Here is a 20,809-nt window from a genome sequence, read left to right as displayed (position 1 = left end):
GACCCAAAAAAAATGAAGGCTATACTAGAGTGGTCAATCCCAAAATATTACGTTGTTGATGTTAGATCATTTATGGGGATAACTAATTACTACCATTAGTTTATAGAGGGGTTTTCAAAACTAGGCCATCCCATAACTTCCCTACAAATAAAGGGAGTGAAGTTTGAATGGACACCATGATGCCAAGAGAGCTTTGAGAAATTGAAGAATTTTCTTACAATGGCACCAATATTAAAGATAACAGATTTAGAAAAGGACTTTGAGGTTTGTATATACATGTGTCTAGAAGGATTAAGGGGAGTCTTAATGTAGGAAGGCCACATAGTGGCATATGAGTCACGAAAATTAAAGGAGCATGAAAAGAATTATTCAATTTATGATTTAGAATTGGCAATGATAATCCATACCCTCAAAATGTGAAGGCACTACTTGAGCGGAAGGAATATTGCTCTGGTCATAGACTATATAATTCTCAAGTACTTCTTTAGTCATCTTGACTTAAACGCTAGCAAGCTAGGTGGATGGATTTCTTGAGTGAGTATGACTTTGAAATTAAGCATATGAAAGGTAAGGAAAATAAATTTACAGATTCCCTGAGTAAGGGACTAAAGCAGATTAATGAACTTTTTGTCAGCAAAAGTGAGAGATATCTACCAAAAAGAATAAAGTTGGTAGCAAATGCATATCCGAGGTATGAAATGATATGCTGAAATTAGAAAAACAAAACATGTATGAGTAAATGACTAGATTACACCATTAATGATGAGGGATTATTATACTACAAAGGGAAAATGTATATACCCGATCAAAAATAAATTAAGTAAATTATTATGAATGAATACCACCAAAAACCCTATGCAGGACACCTTGGGTACTAGAAAATGATCACCTCCTTGAGGAAGGAATTCTTCTGGTTGCGAATGAAAATGGAGCTGGTGGTATATTTAGTAAAATCCCATGAGTGTCAATTAATAAAAGCAGAACATCAACACTTTGATGTATTATTAAGTCCCCTGCCTATACCTGAGTGGAATTGGGAAGATATTTCCATAGATTCTATCACTTGCTTATCCCGAACTCTGAAATAACATGATGCTATAATGGTGGTTGTTGAAAGATTAAGAAAGGACACACATTTCATACCAATTCAATCTACTTTTAAACCTTCTCAAGATCCATATTTATGCAAGGACAAAATGATATACATATATGAACAATTACACAGAGATATAGTGAAAATGTGACTTCAATTCATTAATATAAAATTACTAAAAATGTTTTACATGAAGAATGGAAATAAAGTAGCTCAGGCGATGGTAGCTTATCTCTGAGAAGATATGTGGCAGATATATGCTTTCTGAATTGTATTATAATGAGGCTCAGATGCCTATTTATTTTTGAGAAATAATGGAAAACCCTAAACATCCAAAAACCTAACCCTATGAGATCATTAGAAGAATTTTGAGGTCTAAAATGGGCCTCCTAAGAAAAATGTACAACCAAAATCAAATTTATAGGAACCAATAGGATTCAAGATGATGATGTCAACCATGGGGGATGATTCACCATTTTTGCAGTAGAAAAGTAAAAATATTAAAAAATGATAAAATAATAAAACTACTTTTTCAACTAATTTTTTCAACTTATATCCCTAATGTTTGACTCAAATTTCAAGTGGGAGTGCTTGTTGGATGAAAAATTTAATTCCTCTTCCAAATATTACCCATATTGCATACTTTTGATGGACCCTGTTACACAAAAAATGAGATATACATGAAAAAACTTGATTGCAATCACATTTCTCATGTATTTCTCATTTTTCGTGTAGCAGAGTCCATAAAAAGTATGCAACATGGGTACGCCTTGGATGAGAAACAAAATTTTGCATTCAAGGAGTGTTCTCACTCAAAATTTAAGTAAACCCATAGGGAGATAAGTTGAAAATACGAGTTGGAAATGTAGTTTTTCCTATTCTCCCTCTAAAATTTGATGATGTAATCTAATATTATTTTGTTATTTCCACTATTATTTTATAATTTCCTTAGGAGGCCCATTTTAGACCTCAAAATGCGTGTAATGGAAGCACCAAAAGTCTATGGGCCTCTTTGGTATAAATTGGTACATCAACTTCTCGAGGTCATAACTTTGTCATGTGATTTGCATTTAACACATATGATACCTCATTAGAAATATCTATTTGAGCAATACAACTTTCAACGTCAAAAAAAAATTATATTCCAATCATTGCTCATTTTACAAAAAAATGTCGTTTAGGGCCCCAAAATGTCTTCGGAAGTTCAGGGCTCGAAAAACTGCCAAAAATAGTAAATTGTTCTACAATTAAGGAAATTGAAAGAAACAATGGTGGGGGTCCAAGTGGAATAGGTGGGTGGCCACCAATATCCCCCTGGATTAGTCCTCCCCCTTAGGAAGCAATGGTCCCCATTTCATTGAGTGCCTCCATGAGATGGGGAAACTTGTACTGAACGTGGTCCCTGGTGAGCCTCTTGCCTTGATGCAACAGTTGGCCAACTTTGACAACCAAATGCAGTTGGATCTTCTATTGGCAAGTTCTCTTTATCTGCATGTCCATGATTTGATCAGTTGTGGCATGTTCCATGTATTCTGGGTTTAGCTATGCTTGTGTGAGCTGTTCTTCAATGTCTAATGTGTCTAGTATTGGCAGAAATTAAGGCCAAAGGCGTTCCACATTGAAAATTGTGTGCAAGCCAAGGAATGGGGGAATGTTGAGCTCAAAATAATTATCTCCCACAACCTTGGTGGTTGTGTAAGGCCCATATCAGAGTGGTATGGGTTTCTAATGGGCTTCGGTAAGGCATTCTTTCTACAAATGCAACCAAATTTTAACACCCACTTGAAATTTGTGTGGCACCCAATGTTGATCATGTCACTACTTGTACTTGGAATTGGACTTCTCCAAGATGTCATGAACCTGCTGGTCGATGTGCTGGATGCATTCAATAAATTTGATCTCTTTATCAACCTCAGACTGTACATGTGTGGATTATGTCTATGTAGTCACTTGAGGAATGACAACATCAATCAGATATATTTTTTGAGATCCCAAACCCGCTTGGAAGGGATTGTGACCAATCTATCTATGGAGAGATTTGTTATAGATTTGTTGCACATAAGGAAGGCTCTCATCGTAGGTCCGTGGATTCTTAGATTTGTACATGTGTAGTATGTGGACTATCATCATGTTGTCAACTTCTATTTGGTCATTAGTCTAGGGATGGAATGCAATCAACTTGGTGAGCTCGGTGTCCAGTAGTTTCCAGAGGCTCGACCAAAATTTTCTCATGAACTTTCTATCTTGATCTAATATAATGTTCTGTGAGATCCTAGAATGTACCCATACTCATTGAAAGAAGAGTTTGGCAATGTTCTTTGTTGTGATACTCTTCTTGCAAGTTTCCAATATAGCCATCTTAGAAAATTTCTCCATGACCACAAATATCCATTCATTACCATTCTTGGTAGAAGGGAGGGCAGATAGATAGCCAATAAAGATGGATTCCCAGGGCTAGTTGGGAGTAGGCAGAGGAGCATATATGCCTTTCTTATTGATGGTTGGCCTGGCAACAACACATGTAGTGCAGGATATGACATATTTTCCAACATCCTATCAGAGTTTTGGCCAATAAAAGTACTTCTGTAGTATGGCCACAATTTTCTCTACACTAAAGTGTCATGTGACCCAACTATAGTGCGCCTCTCAAATCAACTTGGCATGCTCTCTTGAAGGAACACAAAGGTGGCCCACATAAATAATAATGCATCCTGAAGGTGGAAATCAGGAACTTGCTTTCCATACACTAGCATCTAATATGTGGTGGAAAACTATAGATCAATTTTGTACATTTGTGGCCATCCATAGGTCTTGTGGCCACAAGAGATAAGAATAGTAGTGAGTGTTGTAACAAGGGTTTGACTAAGGAAATCTATAACATGATTGGTGTTTCCCTTTTTTATTTAATGTTTAAGTGGAATTGTTGCAAATATGTAGACCACTTCTTATGGTGATCGTTATATAACTTCCCTTGTGTTTGTATAAACTGAAGAGGTTGATGATTGGTGTGGATGATGTATCCTTCCTTAGAATGTAATGTTTCCATTGTCGGCATGCCAGCACGATGCAATACATATCTTTATCATAGGTGGGGTACTTTTGAATTGTATTGGAATGTGTCTCACTATGATAGGCTACTAAATGGTCATGTTGGGTGAGGACTACACAAATATCATAGTCAGAGGCATCTGTCTCAATTTCAAATGGCTACAGCAGGTGTGGCAATGTGAGTACAAGTGTAGAGTATGTTGCGTGTGGAGCCTAATTATCTTCCTAATTCACAGGTCTTGTTTCAGACGGGTGTATACCCTAGGAAGAGTATACACCTCTTGTAAAATATTGTAATTTCGTAGTCAATTTGGGTCATTCATTAGGCATATGATCTGATGGTAGAAGTTATGTTAATTTAGGGGTTTTTTCCCCTAGAAGGAAACCCTTGGTTTATATGAGAGATTTTTTTTGTGGTTGTTTATTATTATTCTAACCAAGAAAGAGAGAGAAGATTGTGTGAGAGCGAAGGGGAAATTTCAATGTTTCTGTTGTAGGTTGTATCTCTTCATTTTGTTGGATAATATAAAAGGAAGGACTAGTTGTTTCTTCTCAGGCATATTCCAAATTGGGTGAGCCACATATATTTATGTCTCTTATGTGTTTCTTTGCTTTTGTTCCCACAATATTTTATGTGTTCCATTGCTATTTTATTTAATTTTCTAATAGAGAAGAGGCAATGCTTTAGTTCAACGAATGCCTTCTATTGGGACTTGGACTAGGAATACTTTGCTTTCGCTCTTCCCTTGGTAATCCGACTCAAGGGCTAGGTGATATGGGAGAATTTCAACACAAACCTCTAATAACAATTTGCAAGGCCCAAAAATATGTGATGACATTTTAAAGTGGTTGGGGTTGGCCAATCCCTAATGACTTGGATCTTATACAAATCCATATGCACGCCTTGCACATCTATGACGTAGCCCAGATACCAGACCTAGTTCATGCCAAATGTGCATTTCTCCAATTTGGCACACCGTTTGTGCCACCACAATGTTTGAAGGACTTGCTGAATGTGTTTCAAGTTCTCCTCCCAACTCTTGTTGAAGATGAGGATGTCGTCCAAATAAAAAACCACGAATGAGTTAGTGAAGGGCTGCAAGATGTAATTTTTCAACCCAAAGGGCATGACCAGCCATTCAAAAAGACCTTCCTTGGATTTGAAGGTCGTCTTCCATACATCTGTGGGCTCTATTGGAACCTGGTGATAACTAGACTTCAGATCAGTCTTGCTGAAATACTTAGCCCCCTTGAGATGGTTCATTAGGTCATCAATCCGTGGGATTGGATATGTATTCGTGACATTGATTTTTTTTAGTGCCCAATAATCAATGAAGAGCTTCCATGTCCCATGCTTCTTTTGTACAAGAGCAATTGGGCTCCCACATGGTGAGGAACTTGGTCAGATGTGCCCATTTGCAACAACTCCTGGATTTTCCGCTTGATCTCTTCATTTTCCAAAATGGAGTGGTGGTATATCATCCTATTGGGTAGAAGTGCTCCGAGAGTCAGATTGATCGAATGATTGACCTCACAGTGCAAGGGTACCCTTGTAGGTGAGGAGAATATTTCCATGTATTCTTCCACGACTTTATCCACCTACTTCTGTTGCATGGGGGAATATTTCTTGGGGGCCATGGATGTGGCCATGATATTCCCCTTACTTTGAGAGCAAATTAGAAAGAAAAAAATCCCGATCTAGGAGATGATCTTATTGCATTTATTAAAAGAGATCAAAGAGATGGTGGTAGGTGGGGCTACCTCCGGTATCGTGTATAACTTGTTTCCCATAGTATTAATACTAGTGTGATTCCTAGACTCATACACAACATAACGCTTCCAAAAGTATGGTTGGACTAATAATACAACACAAACTTCAACCGGAGTGACATCGCATAGTACCTCAACCATGAAGGGTATGATATTGTAGGGAAGGTGGCACTATTGGCTAATGCAAAGGTCTCGTCCTTGGTGAAGCCACCTGATGGTGTACGGTTGCGAGTGTGGTGTGGTCAGTAGGCCCAACCGCTTCATGAACTCTACTAAAATGAGGTTCTTTTGGATCCCGTTGTCAACAATGAACTAGAATAGAGAACCCTTCTCCCACATATGTGAGTGGAAGAGACACTCCCCCTCCTTTGGATCTTCGGGCTCAATCCTCTAAACCTTGGTGGTGGCAACAGTGGCGTTGGGCTCCACATCGATAATCTGCTTCCCATTGTTATACCCCTTGTCAAGTTCTAACTCATAGTCAAAACATGGATTACACTTTGAAGCCTTCAGCTTGGGCACCAATGATTCCTTGGCTCGACAGTCACTTGTGTTGTGAGTGGGGCTCTTATGGAACTCACACCACTTTCCTATGTCCTTCTTTGACTTCGTTGTGTTATTCTTTTCTTACAGCTTTGGTGGGTTATCATGGTCCATGCCTCCATGGATTTGTCCTTTATTTTATGGTTTAGAGGCACCTTTCCCTTGCTTAATATTCACAGATCCAAAGTAATGCTTCTTTTGTTTAAATTTATGCTTGATCTTGACAACATATTGATAGGCGATGTCAAGTGAGTATATATCCAAGAACTCCATCTCGTCCTTGATGTATTTTTGTAGACAGTCACGGTACTTGAGTACTAGATGCTGCTCGTAATCCTTGATACCCCACTTTATGTGAAGGATATGAAAAATATTTGTGAATTTCGGCACATCTTGGTCCCTTCATTGCTGCATTATGGTCCACTTTATGTACTTATCTTCATAGCTCCTGACATGGTGATAATGTTCCTTGATGGTGTCTCAGAAATAATTCCAAGTGGATGCAGATCAAAATAGTTCGGGTCATCTCTCATCCCTCTGTTCACAGTAGGGTTCCCACCAGTCCTTGACATGGGGGGCAGCTTTGAGGAGTGAAAAAGTAATCTTTTCCCTATTGCAAAAATCATGAACCAAACAATATCCTTCCAACAAATTTAACCATTTATCTATGGGATCTACGTCTATTTGACCTTCAAATATAAGTATGTCAAATTTAACTTGTACCTTGAAGGTGGTGGTGCTTCTGAAGCGACTGTTAGATGAAGATGTGTTGCATGTTGGCATCCACTGAAGGATCTGGGCAAAGTTATCCATCATCTCATTCCTTTGATGCTCGACGTCTTCTTTCAGCAACAGTTTGATAGGATATCATGCTCCTTCATCTTTATTTTCTTCCCCCATGGGTGACCATCAATGTCGACGAGGACGATCTTGCAAGGTATCAACCAATTCAAGTCCCAAATCCTTATACCCTGACCTCATTAGGGACATGCACAGAAAAACAGAGAAAAAGAAGACTGCTCTAATACCACTGATCCATATTCATTCAGGAATGAAATGAAATACATATATGAACAAAAATTCATATATATAGTGAAATGAGAACTTCAATTCATTAATAAAAAAGTACTGAAATTGTTTAAATGTAGAATGAAATTAAACTAGCTCAAGCAATGGTAGCTTATCTCTAAGAAGAGATGTGGCAACTACATGATTTCTAAATTGTGTTACAATGAGGCTTGGAGGCCTATTTATTATTGAGAAACAATGGAAAACCATAAACATCCAAAAACCTAACCCTAGGAGATGAAGCACAAAACATTTGTAGGCCCCGTTAGGGTAAATTGGTAGATCAATTTCCTGGGGTCGTAACTTTGGCATATGATCTTTGTTTGATGTGTTTGATACCTCGTTAGAAAGGTATATCTGAGGACTACAAATTTTGATTGTAAAAACTTAAAAAAGGCTCATGTTTTCATGTTTTCCAAAAAACATCATTGAGGGCCTCAAAACGCCTCTAGAAGTTCAAGGACCAAAAAATTGGCAAAAATAGTAAATTGTGCTACAATTAAGGAAACTGAAAGAAAAATGTTGGGGTTCAAAGTGGAATAGAGAAGTGGCCACCAATATCTACACGAATAATCTCAAGTAGTGGAAGTGTTCATGAGATAAATCTTTAAATTTCACTCGATACCTAAGTTAGTTGTCTCAGATAGGGACCCAAAATTCACCCCCAATTTTTGGAGAACACTATTCACAAGTCTAGGTACTCAATTAAATTTCAACACAGCCCATCATTTGCAAAAAATTGGAAAAATTGAAAGAGTGAACTAGGTCTTAGAAGATATGTTACATATGTATTGTATGCATCAACCTAATAGATTGGAAAATTCCATTCATCTTGCCTACAATAACAGCTATCAAGCCTCCTTAAAAATGAGTCCTTTTGGGGCATTATATGGAATAAAATGCCATGTACCAGTAAGTTGGAAGAGATTGGAAGATAAATTGATTTTGGGTCCTAAAATTCTCTAAGAAATGGAGCAGATGTTAAAAAAGATTAGGCAAATCTTCAAATAAGCCCAAGATAGACAAAAACGTTATGTTGATAAAAAGAAAAATGTTCAGAGAATTCCAGGTGGGAGATCATGTGTACTTAAAATTACAAATAAAAGGAAGCTCTTTGAAACTAGGAAGCTACTCAAAGTTAGCTCCACCTTATTGTGGACCCTTTGAAATCTTAAATCAAGTTGGCCCTATAGCATATTAGCTAGCTCTACCAGCTCAAATAAGAGCACATGATGTATTTCATGTTTCTTTGCTAAAAAAATATGTACCTAATCCTAATCATGTGATAAATTGGGGTGTGCTACATGTCAAACCAGAAGGAGAGTTCATGGTTGAACATGTATGGATCTTATAAAAAGGAGAGGTTTTTCTGCGAAAGAATACCATTCCTAATATCATGGTACAATGGAGTCATTGTGGCCCCGAAGAAGCTACTTGGGAACTAGAGGAAAAGATGAAAGAATCCTTTCCAGCATTGTTCCAAATAAGAAAGGAACTTGAAAACATCAAGGATGATGTTCCTTCTAGGGGGGGAGAAATGTAACGCCTCAGGTGAAAAAACTTGAAAACCTTATAACTTAAGTTGAATTTATTAGATAACTTGAGTATGGAAGTTATGCATTTTTGGTTGGTTAGTAAAATGTAAACAATTTATATTTATGTGAATTTCACATGTGTTATGTATGTATACATATTTAATTTAAAATGATGAATGAATATAACAAGAATGATAAAAATAGAAGTATAAAGAGAAAGCCAAGGCCACTCGGGGGAGTCGAATATCTTTTTCTAGTCAGTGGACATTTAAAAAGAATTAGTTACTTTTCAAGAAGGAAAAAGTTAACAAAAAAGAAAACAATTCCAAGTACAAAAATATTCTTGCTGGAAACAAAAAAAAAGACCAAAGAAGAGTAGGGTCGAGAGAAAAAGGTCATCAAGCTCGAAAGGAACTCAGAGAGAGTTTTCTAGAAAGTTAATGGCTAGAGATAAGCGCCATTGAACTAGTATGACTCTCAGCCTTACGTCACTGTGGGAGAGAAAGACAATGATAACATACCACTAGTAGGAGATAAATATTGGTGTAGATTCACCATTGAGCATATTGGTGCTTAGGGTATTGTTATATGACTAGAAAAGGATCTAGCTCAGGGGAATTGGATAAATTATCCAATTAATGGTTGGGAGGCCCAAGGAGACTTGGTCTATGACCTTGTACAACACAAGGTAAATAAGGTTCCTTGGCATAAAAAAATGATAAAAATGGAGTTATGTGTTTCTGGTTAGAACTTGGGAAGCAGATAAAGATTGGAAAGAACTAGGGTTTTGTATATATTACGTTTTGAAAAGTAATTAGTTTGTGATAAAGGTTTTGTATTAAACGAGAAAAAGTGCAGTGATGAAGGGTTAGCGCTCCCCATCGACTTGAAGCCAATGGGATAGCACCATCCCTGAGTTGGACACAAAATAAAGCAATGGTATAATAACTATTAAACTAGTATTAGAAGGGAGGCAATATATCTTTCTTGGTTTACTAGAAGGTTAGTAATGCTTATATCTCCTCATGGTATTATAGAAAAAATAAATAAATAAATATATTTCTTTTATATTTTGGCATGAAACACTTTCTAAACACCGACACGAATATTATTACCATAGAAGAGTGAGGTTGCGCATAAAAGAAAAACAAGTGCACTAAAACCCTCCATTTTCTTTCTAGAGCACTAAGAAGTAAAATGAATATCCTCCATAATATAACTTAGATCTTTACTATCTTAAAAACCAACTTTATGTTGTAAAAGGAAATGTCATGAAATGGAACCCATGGAGCGATAGTTCAATAAATAGCATATTTACAAAAGGAACTAAACTAGTATAGTTTGATAATGTTGTCTAATTAATTCTACATCTTTTCTATCAAACATCGAAATGGGAACAAAAAAGAAGATGAAATAATAAACAATTATTTTACAATCCCATGTGCAATAATATATATATATATATATATATATATATATATATATATATATATATATATATATATATATATATAAATCTTTTGTTGATAACAAGGGCCACATAAAATGGTCTTGGCCATACCAAATTAGGTTATGTCTCAAACAAGACGAGAAACTAGGAAGAAAAAAATAGTATATAAGGTCGAGTCTCTATATAGAAAACCATATTACAGTTTCTAAAGAGGGGCTTAGACCTTTTTACAAAAAATAATGCATCTCTCTTTTTAGAACCAAGAGATATTTTCCTTGTGAGATGGATCCAAACAAAAAGGAAAACCCTGAATAACCACATGCGTAAAACTATAAGCTTAATGAATTCAAGAAAAGAACCTAATAAAAAATATAGCTCAACTAAGAAGAGTCAAAGAATAACATCTTCATAAAGGATGGCTCTAGGGAAACTAGAGACTTGCATCGGAAAACAACTAGGAGAAAAATAATTACATACTAGCATTTCATAAAGGAAAAAGGAACGGTAGTAGTTAATTAACTCAAAAAAAAAAAACCCTCCATTAATGAGCTAAGTTTTTACATATAGGCAGTTAGAATGGGAAAATACTCCCAAGCTGATTCAACTCGAGTTCTCAGGCTTGAGCAAAACCTTAGAAAGATAGATCATAATTTAGTCTGGGGGGTTGATACCTCTAGGGTATTTCAACCTATTATGCTAAACAGATTCAAAGAAAAATAAATAAATAAAGGCCGACCATAAGCAACAGCTCAACCTTCATGGTTTGTCATCAACATCACTTGGTATTAGATGCAATGAGGAATTTTAACTTTCAAGGGTAGCCACACCTAAATATTAATGTTTTCAAATCCAAGAAAAAGCATAATTTAACTGCAATAGAACCTCAGAGTCGATAATAGCACTTACCTTACCCCACCCCCTCGACATTCTATAACCGAAAATTCACCTAGTTCTAGCTGCATCTTCCGAATAAACAAGAAAAGCGCCAAATCCTAACTGACAGAGATGGAGTGTTAAAAGGGGAAAGACAAAATGGAAAATGGCATTGGTCACCCCTAGGGAGGTTACTCTAACGGCAAGTTGGAAGATCATGACCATCGTTCGTCTATTCAAACAAGTGTAGGGTCGATTACTAGCAAGGTACACAAGTGTAAGTACTACCTTCAAAATTCTGTAAAGGGATTAGCATGGTCGAATTTCCATAGCCTTGGAATATATTTAATGCATAGATATATGTCTTACCCATAAACCTTATGAAATATCTAATATGCCTAGTCGCGGGTCCGAGTAGTTGCTAGCTTACCAGACTTCAAGTGTAAAAAGGGGACTTGAATTTCATACCTTGGATAAGGGTTGTCCTTAGCACGAACCAAATTACTAAGGTCAAGACCTAGCAACACTTCTACGAAGGAGTTTAACTAGTGAGCGAAAAATTAAGTTTGTATGTATCAACTTGATTAACCTTTATGCCCTGGGAGGGGGTGGAACATTAAGAAATTAAGTTTGTATGTATAAGCTTAATTAACCTTTATGCCCTAGGAGGGGGTGGAACATTAAAAAACAAAAGGATAAAAGTCAACATATTAAAATCATATCACATGCATATTCTTATTATTAAACAAATATATATATATATATATAGATATATCCTTTGAATAATACTTATGAGAAGAACGGTTATTGTAAGAAATGCTCATCGTTTTAAGGTATGGTGAAGCCCCAATGAAGAATAAATCATATGTTTAAGGACTAACTATAGATTGACATGATGTGAATGTTGGCGCTTGGTAGTGTAATGAGTATTAGTACATTATTAACGCTAAAAATAAATAAAAAATAAAAAACATTTGAGTCAGTATGGAAATGTGACATGTGCGGAGGAAGGAACACGATAGTCTTCCACAAATAAACAAAAAAAATTCCGAGTATGAATACTATTGTGGAGGTAAACATTGTGCTAAGCATGGAGGATTACTTTGGGGAGATGTATCTTCTCGCAAGTTTTGAGAGTTTTAGTTATTATGAGATATTTATAACTTAACCACGAGGAAATGAAACATGAGCCTTGTAGGAGTTAACGAAAAATAAAAAGGAAATTAAATACTATAGATGAAGCACAAAAATAGGTCAACTCTTCTGCTTAAAAAAAACAAATGATTTTTACTTCAATACGCTAGCACATTGGAAAGTTTAATTTTATAGCGCTTAATATATTCATGTTAACATTGATCTAGAGTAAGAAAATTATTTTTACTTCAATACGCTAGCACATTGGAAAGTTTAATTTTATAGCGCTTAATATATTCATGTTAACATTGATCTAGAATAGAAATAATATAAATTCACACTTTATAATATAAATTATTTTTAACTAATTATATAATAGAAATGTTTCAAATATCTTACAATATTTTAATTTGAGTTTGAATCAATTTAAAAGAAAATTTTCATTTTTTATTGTAGAAAATAACTTATATGTAAATAACAAAACTCAAACTAATTTTATAATATTAATATTATATCCCACGGGGCTTTTGATTGACGGTGAATGGGTGCACTATTAAAACACTTCTTGGGTGCACTATTAAAACACTTCTTGTGATAGGTCACTTGTTTCGTGCACTATTAAGACACTCCTTGCTATAGGTCACTTGTTCGGTGCATTGTTAAGACAATCCTTGCTATAGATCACTGGTTCAAATCCCTCGTGAGTGCTTACCTACCAAAAAAAAATAAAATTAATATTAATATTATATAAACTCAAACCTTCATTTTTTGAAAAATAATATTAAAAAAAACACATTTAATATTGCATGGTTTTGATTTAACATTATCACTAATAAAGTTGTTTAAAAAATATAGTCTTCCATCCTATTCCCTCTTATACTATCACTTCCATCTTCATTATGTTGCATCATAAGCACTTCTTGTGTGAAAGGACAAATAATCCCCATTACCATGCTCTTTTAAGATTCCATGCTATTAGGAACAATGAATTTGGTACTTTCAATTCAACTATATTCACATATATAATGATATATAATGATATTCTGAAAAATAATTAAATTATTTATATTTATTTGATGATAAATATTATTAATATTAAAAATTTATACAAAAGGTATATTACTTTTTGTCTAAATTCTTAATATTAATAATATTTATCATCAAATGATATTAGAAAATCAAATTTAAAAAAAAAATATATTATATATATTATACAAATTCCAATTTAATTTAAAAAATTTTAAAAAGAAATTATCTTTTTTAAGAAAAATTACAAAAATAATTTATCATCTTAAGAAAAAAATGATAAATTAAATCTATTTAGTTTTAATAAAATTAGTAATTATTATCATATCATAGTCATATTTTATTATAATTAACCATAGTTATAAAATCATCATTGATGACAGCTATAATTGATGTTGATATGTTAAAGTGTAACCAAGAACAACCCAGGGTAACTACTATCTTATAATAATTCCATTTTCTACCATGAAGACAAAGTTTATTGTTTTTTATCATAATTAACTAAAATCATATATATTACATTTATTATAATTATTATATTTATAATCAAAATCGTGACCAGCTCAACTATAATTATGATTAACAACTGACCATGATAATTACAACATTTTTATCTATATTTTCTTAACTCTAACTATTGATCATGATCATTATAACGTTTTTATCTATATTTTCTTAACCCTAATCAAGATGATAATATCACTTTTATCCATATCTTCGTTGGACTTCGATTTTATCTATACTCAATTAGATGTGCTATACACTAATCTGTACACAGGAGACAAATCTTATTTGCTTGGACTAGTGATTAAAGTTTCATATCACATTTGGGAATATATTGTCTCCCCGGGTCGGTTAGTGGGCCTTCACCTTGACTTTAATGTCCCACTTGTGTTGTTTCATTTTATTCTCGTTTTCTATTACTTATTTACGCTCGAGATTTGAGATTACCTGATGTGCCTGAATGTTTCATTGGTGTGCAACACAAGTAACATGCATAAGATCTCACAAATGTTTTTGTAGTTTTGTTAGGTAAGAAATTTCTGCACGCAAGACAAAAATTCCAAAGCCAGATGTTTCATCAAAGTTTTCCAATATAGGTGTCCAAATTTGCAGAGGTGAAATGCCAGTATTCATGAACCCTTGTTACAACTTAGCTATCATCTTAAGTGTGATCGCCTGTTCCAAAATTTATGAATTCCAGAGGATTGTCACCAGCGGTTCAGTAAGTTGCGCGAGGTAACCGCAGTAGGACCATTTTTAAGTATGATCGTCTGTTCCAAAATTCATGGATTCCACAGGATTACCTGGGGCTTGGTAATTTGCGCGAGGTATCAATGGAAATTGGGAGAACAAGAATCACGCCGACAAGATTGACAATTACAATTTTTCTTTTCACACTGCGGTTCATAGGTTTTGTTGACATTACATTTTTCCTTTTCAGACTGCGTTTCAGGGTTTTATTTATCTGCCCATATGAAGTCAGGTGTAAGTCATGCGTTCGTCACATTCTTTTTCCCGGCATCAGTCGCATTGAGTACCAGTGCCTCAACATGTGATTTGATTGATTTTTTGAATGGATATACCCACAACTAATGGCTGCTTTCCTTTTCTTGGTCAGTTTGAATGTAAAAAATAACACGTATTTGTTCTCCGTTTCTTCGAATCAGTGACACTCAGATATGTGCAATAATAATCTGTAGTTCTCGATGCCAGTGCCTTTAACTGCGTTGGAGCCCACGAGGAGACGTTTCCGTCTTTTCTAGGCTTGAAAAAAGGCCCAATTGGCACACCTCAGGCCTATAAAAAGGACCACTGTTATCAGGAATTAATGAAAGCAATGCATGCGCTCAACAGCTCTCCTCTGGTTATTGTTATTGCTGACCTTAGAAGCGACATGGGCGATAGCATGAGCAAGGTGCCTGGCAGCAATATAGTGACCATCAAACGCTGGACTTGTTTTGTGGCAGCAATTTGGCTCCAATCTATCAATGGCACCAACTTTGATTTTTCTGACTACTCTTCTGCGCTAAAGAAAACTATGGGGATTAATCAACTGCAACTGAATAGTTTGGCGGTGGCCTCAGATCTTGGAAAAATCATGGGCTGGGTTTCTGGACTGGCGTGCGTGTTTCTGCCAACCTGGGCTGTTCTTGGCATTGCTATGAGCTTGGGCATGGTGGGATATGGCGTTCAGTGGCTAATTCTGAGCGAAACCATTCACCCACTGGATTATTGGCAGGTTGTACATTTTTTCCATGCTTTTTTGTAATTTATTTTGTTAAGGAAATACTTATTGGACTAATAAGTCCAATAAGTAGAATTAGTTTATATGGTTTTATTCACAATTTTCAGCCAATAGAGTAGGTCTAAGCAGATATACTCAATGGAGATTTGAACCTGGCAAGATTTGAACCTGGCAAGACGATAAATACAAGAGGTGCCTCTACCACTTAATCTCAACTCTTAAATAATTTTGTTGTAGTTTACAAAGAATAAGAGTTAAGCTCAACTCTTTCCGTTATAATTTACAAAGAATAAGGCCTGGAATTTTCTAGAGTTGGTCTAGAAGAGATTCGAAGATGATGTCTATGGAGATTTGAACATGCCAAGACCCAAAATATAATAAGTGCCTCTAAGGCTTAAGCTCAACTCTTTCGACATAATTTTATTGTAATCTACAAGGAATAGGCGTGGAATTTTCTAGAATTAGTGTACAAGAGATTCGTTTAGGAATGAAGTTTTTTAGAATTGGTGTACAAGAAATTCGAAAATAAATCCAGAGAGAAATTTCTCAGAACCAATTGAAACAGAATTATATACTAATTCCAACCTTAGAACTCCAGACCTTTCTCCGCAATTCTTTTGGGGATACTATAAATTTTAGAACCTTGTGAGAGGCGGAGAGCTCAATTTTTTCAAATTGCTTCATGTTAACTCTTTTTCTGATCCTAGTTTACGAGGCGTTTGGTTTTGGCTTTATTACAAGCGTTACACAAGCGTATATCTCCTCCATTTACGCTATAGAGCTTCTAGATTCTTCCAGTGTTAAAGCATCGTCATTCTCAAAGTAGCGTACGGCTTCTAGGCCAACACTTCAACCAGAAAAATATGGATATTGGTAAATACAGGTGGGGAAAAATCAATAAAATAATATAATTGGGCAAACATAATTTCGGATTTTAAATAAAATGATCACCTAAAAACATAGGAGATAGGAGATATCTAAAGAGTAAATTTGGTTTTTCCTTATTTGTGGTTTTAAAATTGCTTTTTTTTCAAAATGAATATTTTTTGTTTTGGTTAAGTCACCCATATATACTATGATAAAAAAAAATATAAAAGCAAATACCATCATCAATTCTGGCATCTTGAGTTTTGGTGTTTGGCATTTATTTATAGTAATTCTTCTTATATTTTCATGTTTCATACAAATTACTTTCATAAGAAATAAATAAAATTTTATAATTTTGAGTTAATATTCTTTAAAAAGAGTTTCGAGTTTACCATTATTATTAACATTTTATAATTACTAAATAAATTGTAACTATTTTTGCTTAAATAGTTAGAAATTTTGAAAAAGATCCTGAAAGAATTGAGCTTCCTATCATATTTCAGAAAAATAATATTGATGTGAGCTAGAAAATAGATGGAGTTTTATAAATTTGAATAAATGTCGTTCAAAACGAATGGTTTCTTATATTTCAAAAAATATCCTGAAAATATAGTATATATCCAATAAATTTCACAAATATATCCTATATATGAGATAAATTTTCACAAATTTGAAGAATTTTAAGAAAGAAGTAGAAAATTTTAGAAAGAATTTGAATCTGCATCCTTGGAATTTTGCATCACTGTGGCTAGTATAACTACCATTCATTAGGGTTGTTGGTAATATAATTGCCATGTATGAAAATGAGTGGAATGTGGAGTTGCAGTGCTGATATGACTTACCAGGTGTATTTTCGAACGACAAGTTAATTTGTTACTTTCTACAACGCAGGTGTATATATTGTGCCTTCTGGCTGGGAATAGTATCTGTTGGTTCAACACTGTGAGCTTCAGAGCTGCCATTGAAAATTTCCCAAGTAAGAGGGGAATTGCTTCTGGCTTAAGTACAAGTTACGTGGGGCTCAGCACAATTATCTACACCTGTCTCTCCTCTATTCTGGCCCCAGGGAATCCTTCAGTGTACTTGCTTTTGAACTGCATAGTCCCCGCTGTCGTGGGTATAATTTCGGCCGTTCTTCTTTATGTCTCACAGTCGAAAAAGGCTGCCATAGAAGAAGATGCAGATAAAAAATACATGATTCTCTGTACGCTCATTGCCATTTCGACTGCGGTATATTCTATAATCTTTGAGTTCCTACCCCATGGGAAACGTCAGCTTGAGGGAATCTATATGGCCGTACTTATTATTCTCTTGATGGCCCCTCTGTATATACCCATCAAGATTGCCTTTAACAATATCAGCAATGAAAGGAGAGTAAACAGTTGCTGTGCAAGTCCACTCACTGTAGAAAACACGCAGCAGATTTCTAGAGGAGTAAGCCCCAGCAACAACCATCGCTGCCAGGTGGAGTTTATTCAAAGTGAAGAGACCAAAAACAATACTCAACTCTTGGAAATACAAAACCCTCGGCAGAATATACAAAATCTCAATCATGTTGAAGGTACCAGATTCCAGCCGATGGCAGTTTCATCACTGCCATATCCGGTACTCGGAGAGGAGCACAGCATTCTGCAACTGTTGAGAAGTATTGATTTCTGGCTATATTATTTCGTGTATTTTTGTGGAGGGACAGTGGGGTTAGTATTTATAAACAACCTTGGCCAGATTGTTCAATCCTTTGGATATTCCAAGACACCAATCCTTGTATCTCTGGTTTCATCATTTGGATTCTTTGGGCGTATTGCATCGGGGCTTCCAGATTATATTCAGGTATAATTATTGTATATCATTTTTTGTTGTTGTAAATGTGTGGATTGAGGATTTTAAAAATATTTCACTTATAACATATCAAAATATTCTCAAAATCTACAATGAAATTAAAAATACAGATACTTTGTTGCGTTAATACTTACTTATTTTAACAATATTGTTATCTGTAAATCAGCAATGTTCGATTTTCAAAAAGTACCGACCGCTGCCAAGAACAGGATGGATGGGCATCTGGATGGCGCCCATGGTTGTGGCGTTCCTCCTGTTGGGGCTGACGAACTCAACCAGCAAAGGTGTCCTCTGTGTGAGCACAGCCATTGTTGGAACCTCGGTAGGAGCAATCACTTCCCTAGCCATTCCGATTTCCTCAGAGATGTTCGGAATGAAACGCTTTGGCGTCAATCACAACATCCTCATCACCAATATTGCATTTGGATCCATTCTCTTCGGTGAAGTTGCAGGAGTTCTTTACGACGACACTACTTCTGGTGTGGATAAACAGCGAACGAATTTGTCTCGGAATGTCTGCATCGGAAGGCAGTGCTTTGGAAAAACATTTCTCCTGTGGGGATGTGTATGCTTCTTTGGACTGGTTCTCTGTTTTATTCTGTGTATGAGGACACGTGAATTGTATGACTCTATCCACAAAAAACAATACCCTGAAATGGATCACAATGATCACGATTAGTTATAGATCCATATCTAATAAATATTCTAATGTTCTAACTCAGAATTGTTTGTAATCCCTTTATTGGGTTTTCCTCACTTACAATACGAAGGATGTTGAATGCTGAAAGCATATTATAATTTTATACATGTTTATTTTATGGTATACATTTATCTGTTAACATAAATTATTATTCATGTGATTAGAGAGGAGGCATTATTTCGATGGTTAAAAGTGGTTGTAATTTGGGCAAAAAAATTTCAAAAAATCTTCTAGAGGCAGTGTTTGAATAGTGTTTTTGATGGTGGAAATAGATTCAGCGCCATCAAAAATTTTTAGGACACCTAAAATTTTGAAGTTTAAGAACTATAACTTGGATTTACAAAAATCTTTGACGAATTTTCTTTAAATATGATCTGAATTTTCATAACTTCTTTAAACTACATAGATTATATGATATATATATATATTATATTAAGAAAAAATCGGTATATAGCTTTTTGCATAAATAGATTAAAAGATTTGCCATCACAAATAATTATTAAACCACAATATTAGAACTACAGTTTTATATTTTTTATTGACCATACAATTTTTTTTTTATTAAATGCATTTTGTAAAATGCGGTAAAATTAATATCACAAAATAAAATATTAAAGTACCTATTTCAAGATAATAAACAAATTAATTGGTAAAAATAATTTTAATTTATTATAATAAAAAATAATTTTGTTTTAAAAATAACCTTTAAGATTGGGTAAAAAGACATCTTTATTGGCAAATCCATCGACAGCAAAACCATATACTCTATTTAAAAAGTATGTCACACAAGAAATTTGTTGGCACTTGCAATTGACCATATTTCGTTGGATTATTGACTATATTTCTTTCAATGTTGTAATCGTACTGTCGACTAGTAGGTTGGGATCACCACGGGTTGAGTAGGTGAGGCGTCTACATTAAATTACTTGTTTACGTGTGGGATAAAGTCCGTGTTTACACAAAATAGTATATGCACATCTTTATTATTATTATTATTATTATTATTTATTATAACGTCCGTGCATCCATTGGGTAAAATAATTTAAAAAAAAAGAGTGGTATATTATAAAAATAAATAAACTATATTCCCATAATTTTAGATTAAATATTGGACACTAAATTATATATATATTTGTAGATAAAGTATTACATTTTTTATAATTTATAAAATTAAAAATTATTTATATATGTATTTTATTTTATTTTATGTTAAAGATTTGCGGTTTTGTTTTATATATAATCAAAAAGAATTATTATAAAAAAAAATTATTAATCAATTAAGTAAATTCTATAAATTTTTACTATTAAATTTAATATATTTATTTCACGTTTTCATACCATACAATATATTATTTTGTTTTATACAATATATTATTTTGTTTTATACAATACATTATTTTGTTTTAGCTTTTTCCTCATTTATTAAATAAGTATTAATTTCTTTTTCTACAAGTGAAGTCAAAAGATTTAATTTTAATTGAAAAATAACTATATATATAATAAATATAAAAGTCGTGTTGCTTTATAGAACAGTTAAGTTAAATTGATTTTTACATCAATTTATTTTACCACATTAAAATTGGTATATTCTTTTCCATCGGAATAAGATTTTATT

General features: G+C 34.3%; 1 protein-coding gene across 3 annotated transcripts; it reads left to right on the top strand.

Annotated features, from left to right (window-relative positions):
- The first annotated feature begins 14,653 nt into the window (after positions 1-14,653).
- Positions 14,654-19,317, top strand: LOC149176675 (protein NUCLEAR FUSION DEFECTIVE 4-like). 3 transcript variants are annotated; one of them, XM_089423161.1, is made up of 4 exons: positions 14,654-15,782; positions 17,547-18,485; positions 18,661-18,816; positions 18,947-19,317. In XM_089423161.1, exons 1-4 carry the CDS (start codon positions 15,372-15,374, stop codon positions 19,100-19,102), a joined length of 1,662 nt encoding a protein of 553 aa, XP_089279287.1. In that variant the 5' UTR covers positions 14,654-15,371; the 3' UTR covers positions 19,103-19,317. The 3 variants fall into 3 exon arrangements, with proteins under 3 accessions (XP_089279287.1, XP_089279286.1, XP_089279285.1); XM_089423160.1 differs by having other exon boundaries at positions 18,941-19,317; XM_089423159.1 differs by having other exon boundaries at positions 14,655-15,782; positions 18,661-19,317.
- Positions 19,318-20,809: the final 1,492 nt, after the last annotated feature.

Source organism: Pinus tabuliformis, chromosome 4_1 (assembly GCF_031772625.1).
Source record: "Pinus tabuliformis cultivar Carrire ecotype Pingquan chromosome 4_1, CPIR1, whole genome shotgun sequence".
Taxonomy (NCBI): domain Eukaryota; kingdom Viridiplantae; phylum Streptophyta; class Pinopsida; order Pinales; family Pinaceae; genus Pinus; species Pinus tabuliformis.
The sequence above is the reverse complement of the archived record's forward strand: the minus strand, read 5'-3'. Positions and strand labels throughout refer to the sequence as shown.

Coding starts and splice junctions, on each gene's coding strand:
- LOC149176675 (XM_089423159.1), top strand. CDS start 15,372: ATGAAAGCAATGCATGCGCTCAACAGCTCTCCTCTGGTTATTGTTATT. Junction 15,783..17,546: donor ACCCACTGGATTATTGGCAG/GTTGTACATTTT, acceptor TCTACAACGCAG/GTGTATATATTGTGCCTTCT. Junction 18,486..18,660: donor GGCTTCCAGATTATATTCAG/GTATAATTATTG, acceptor TCTGTAAATCAG/CAATGTTCGATTTTCAAAAA.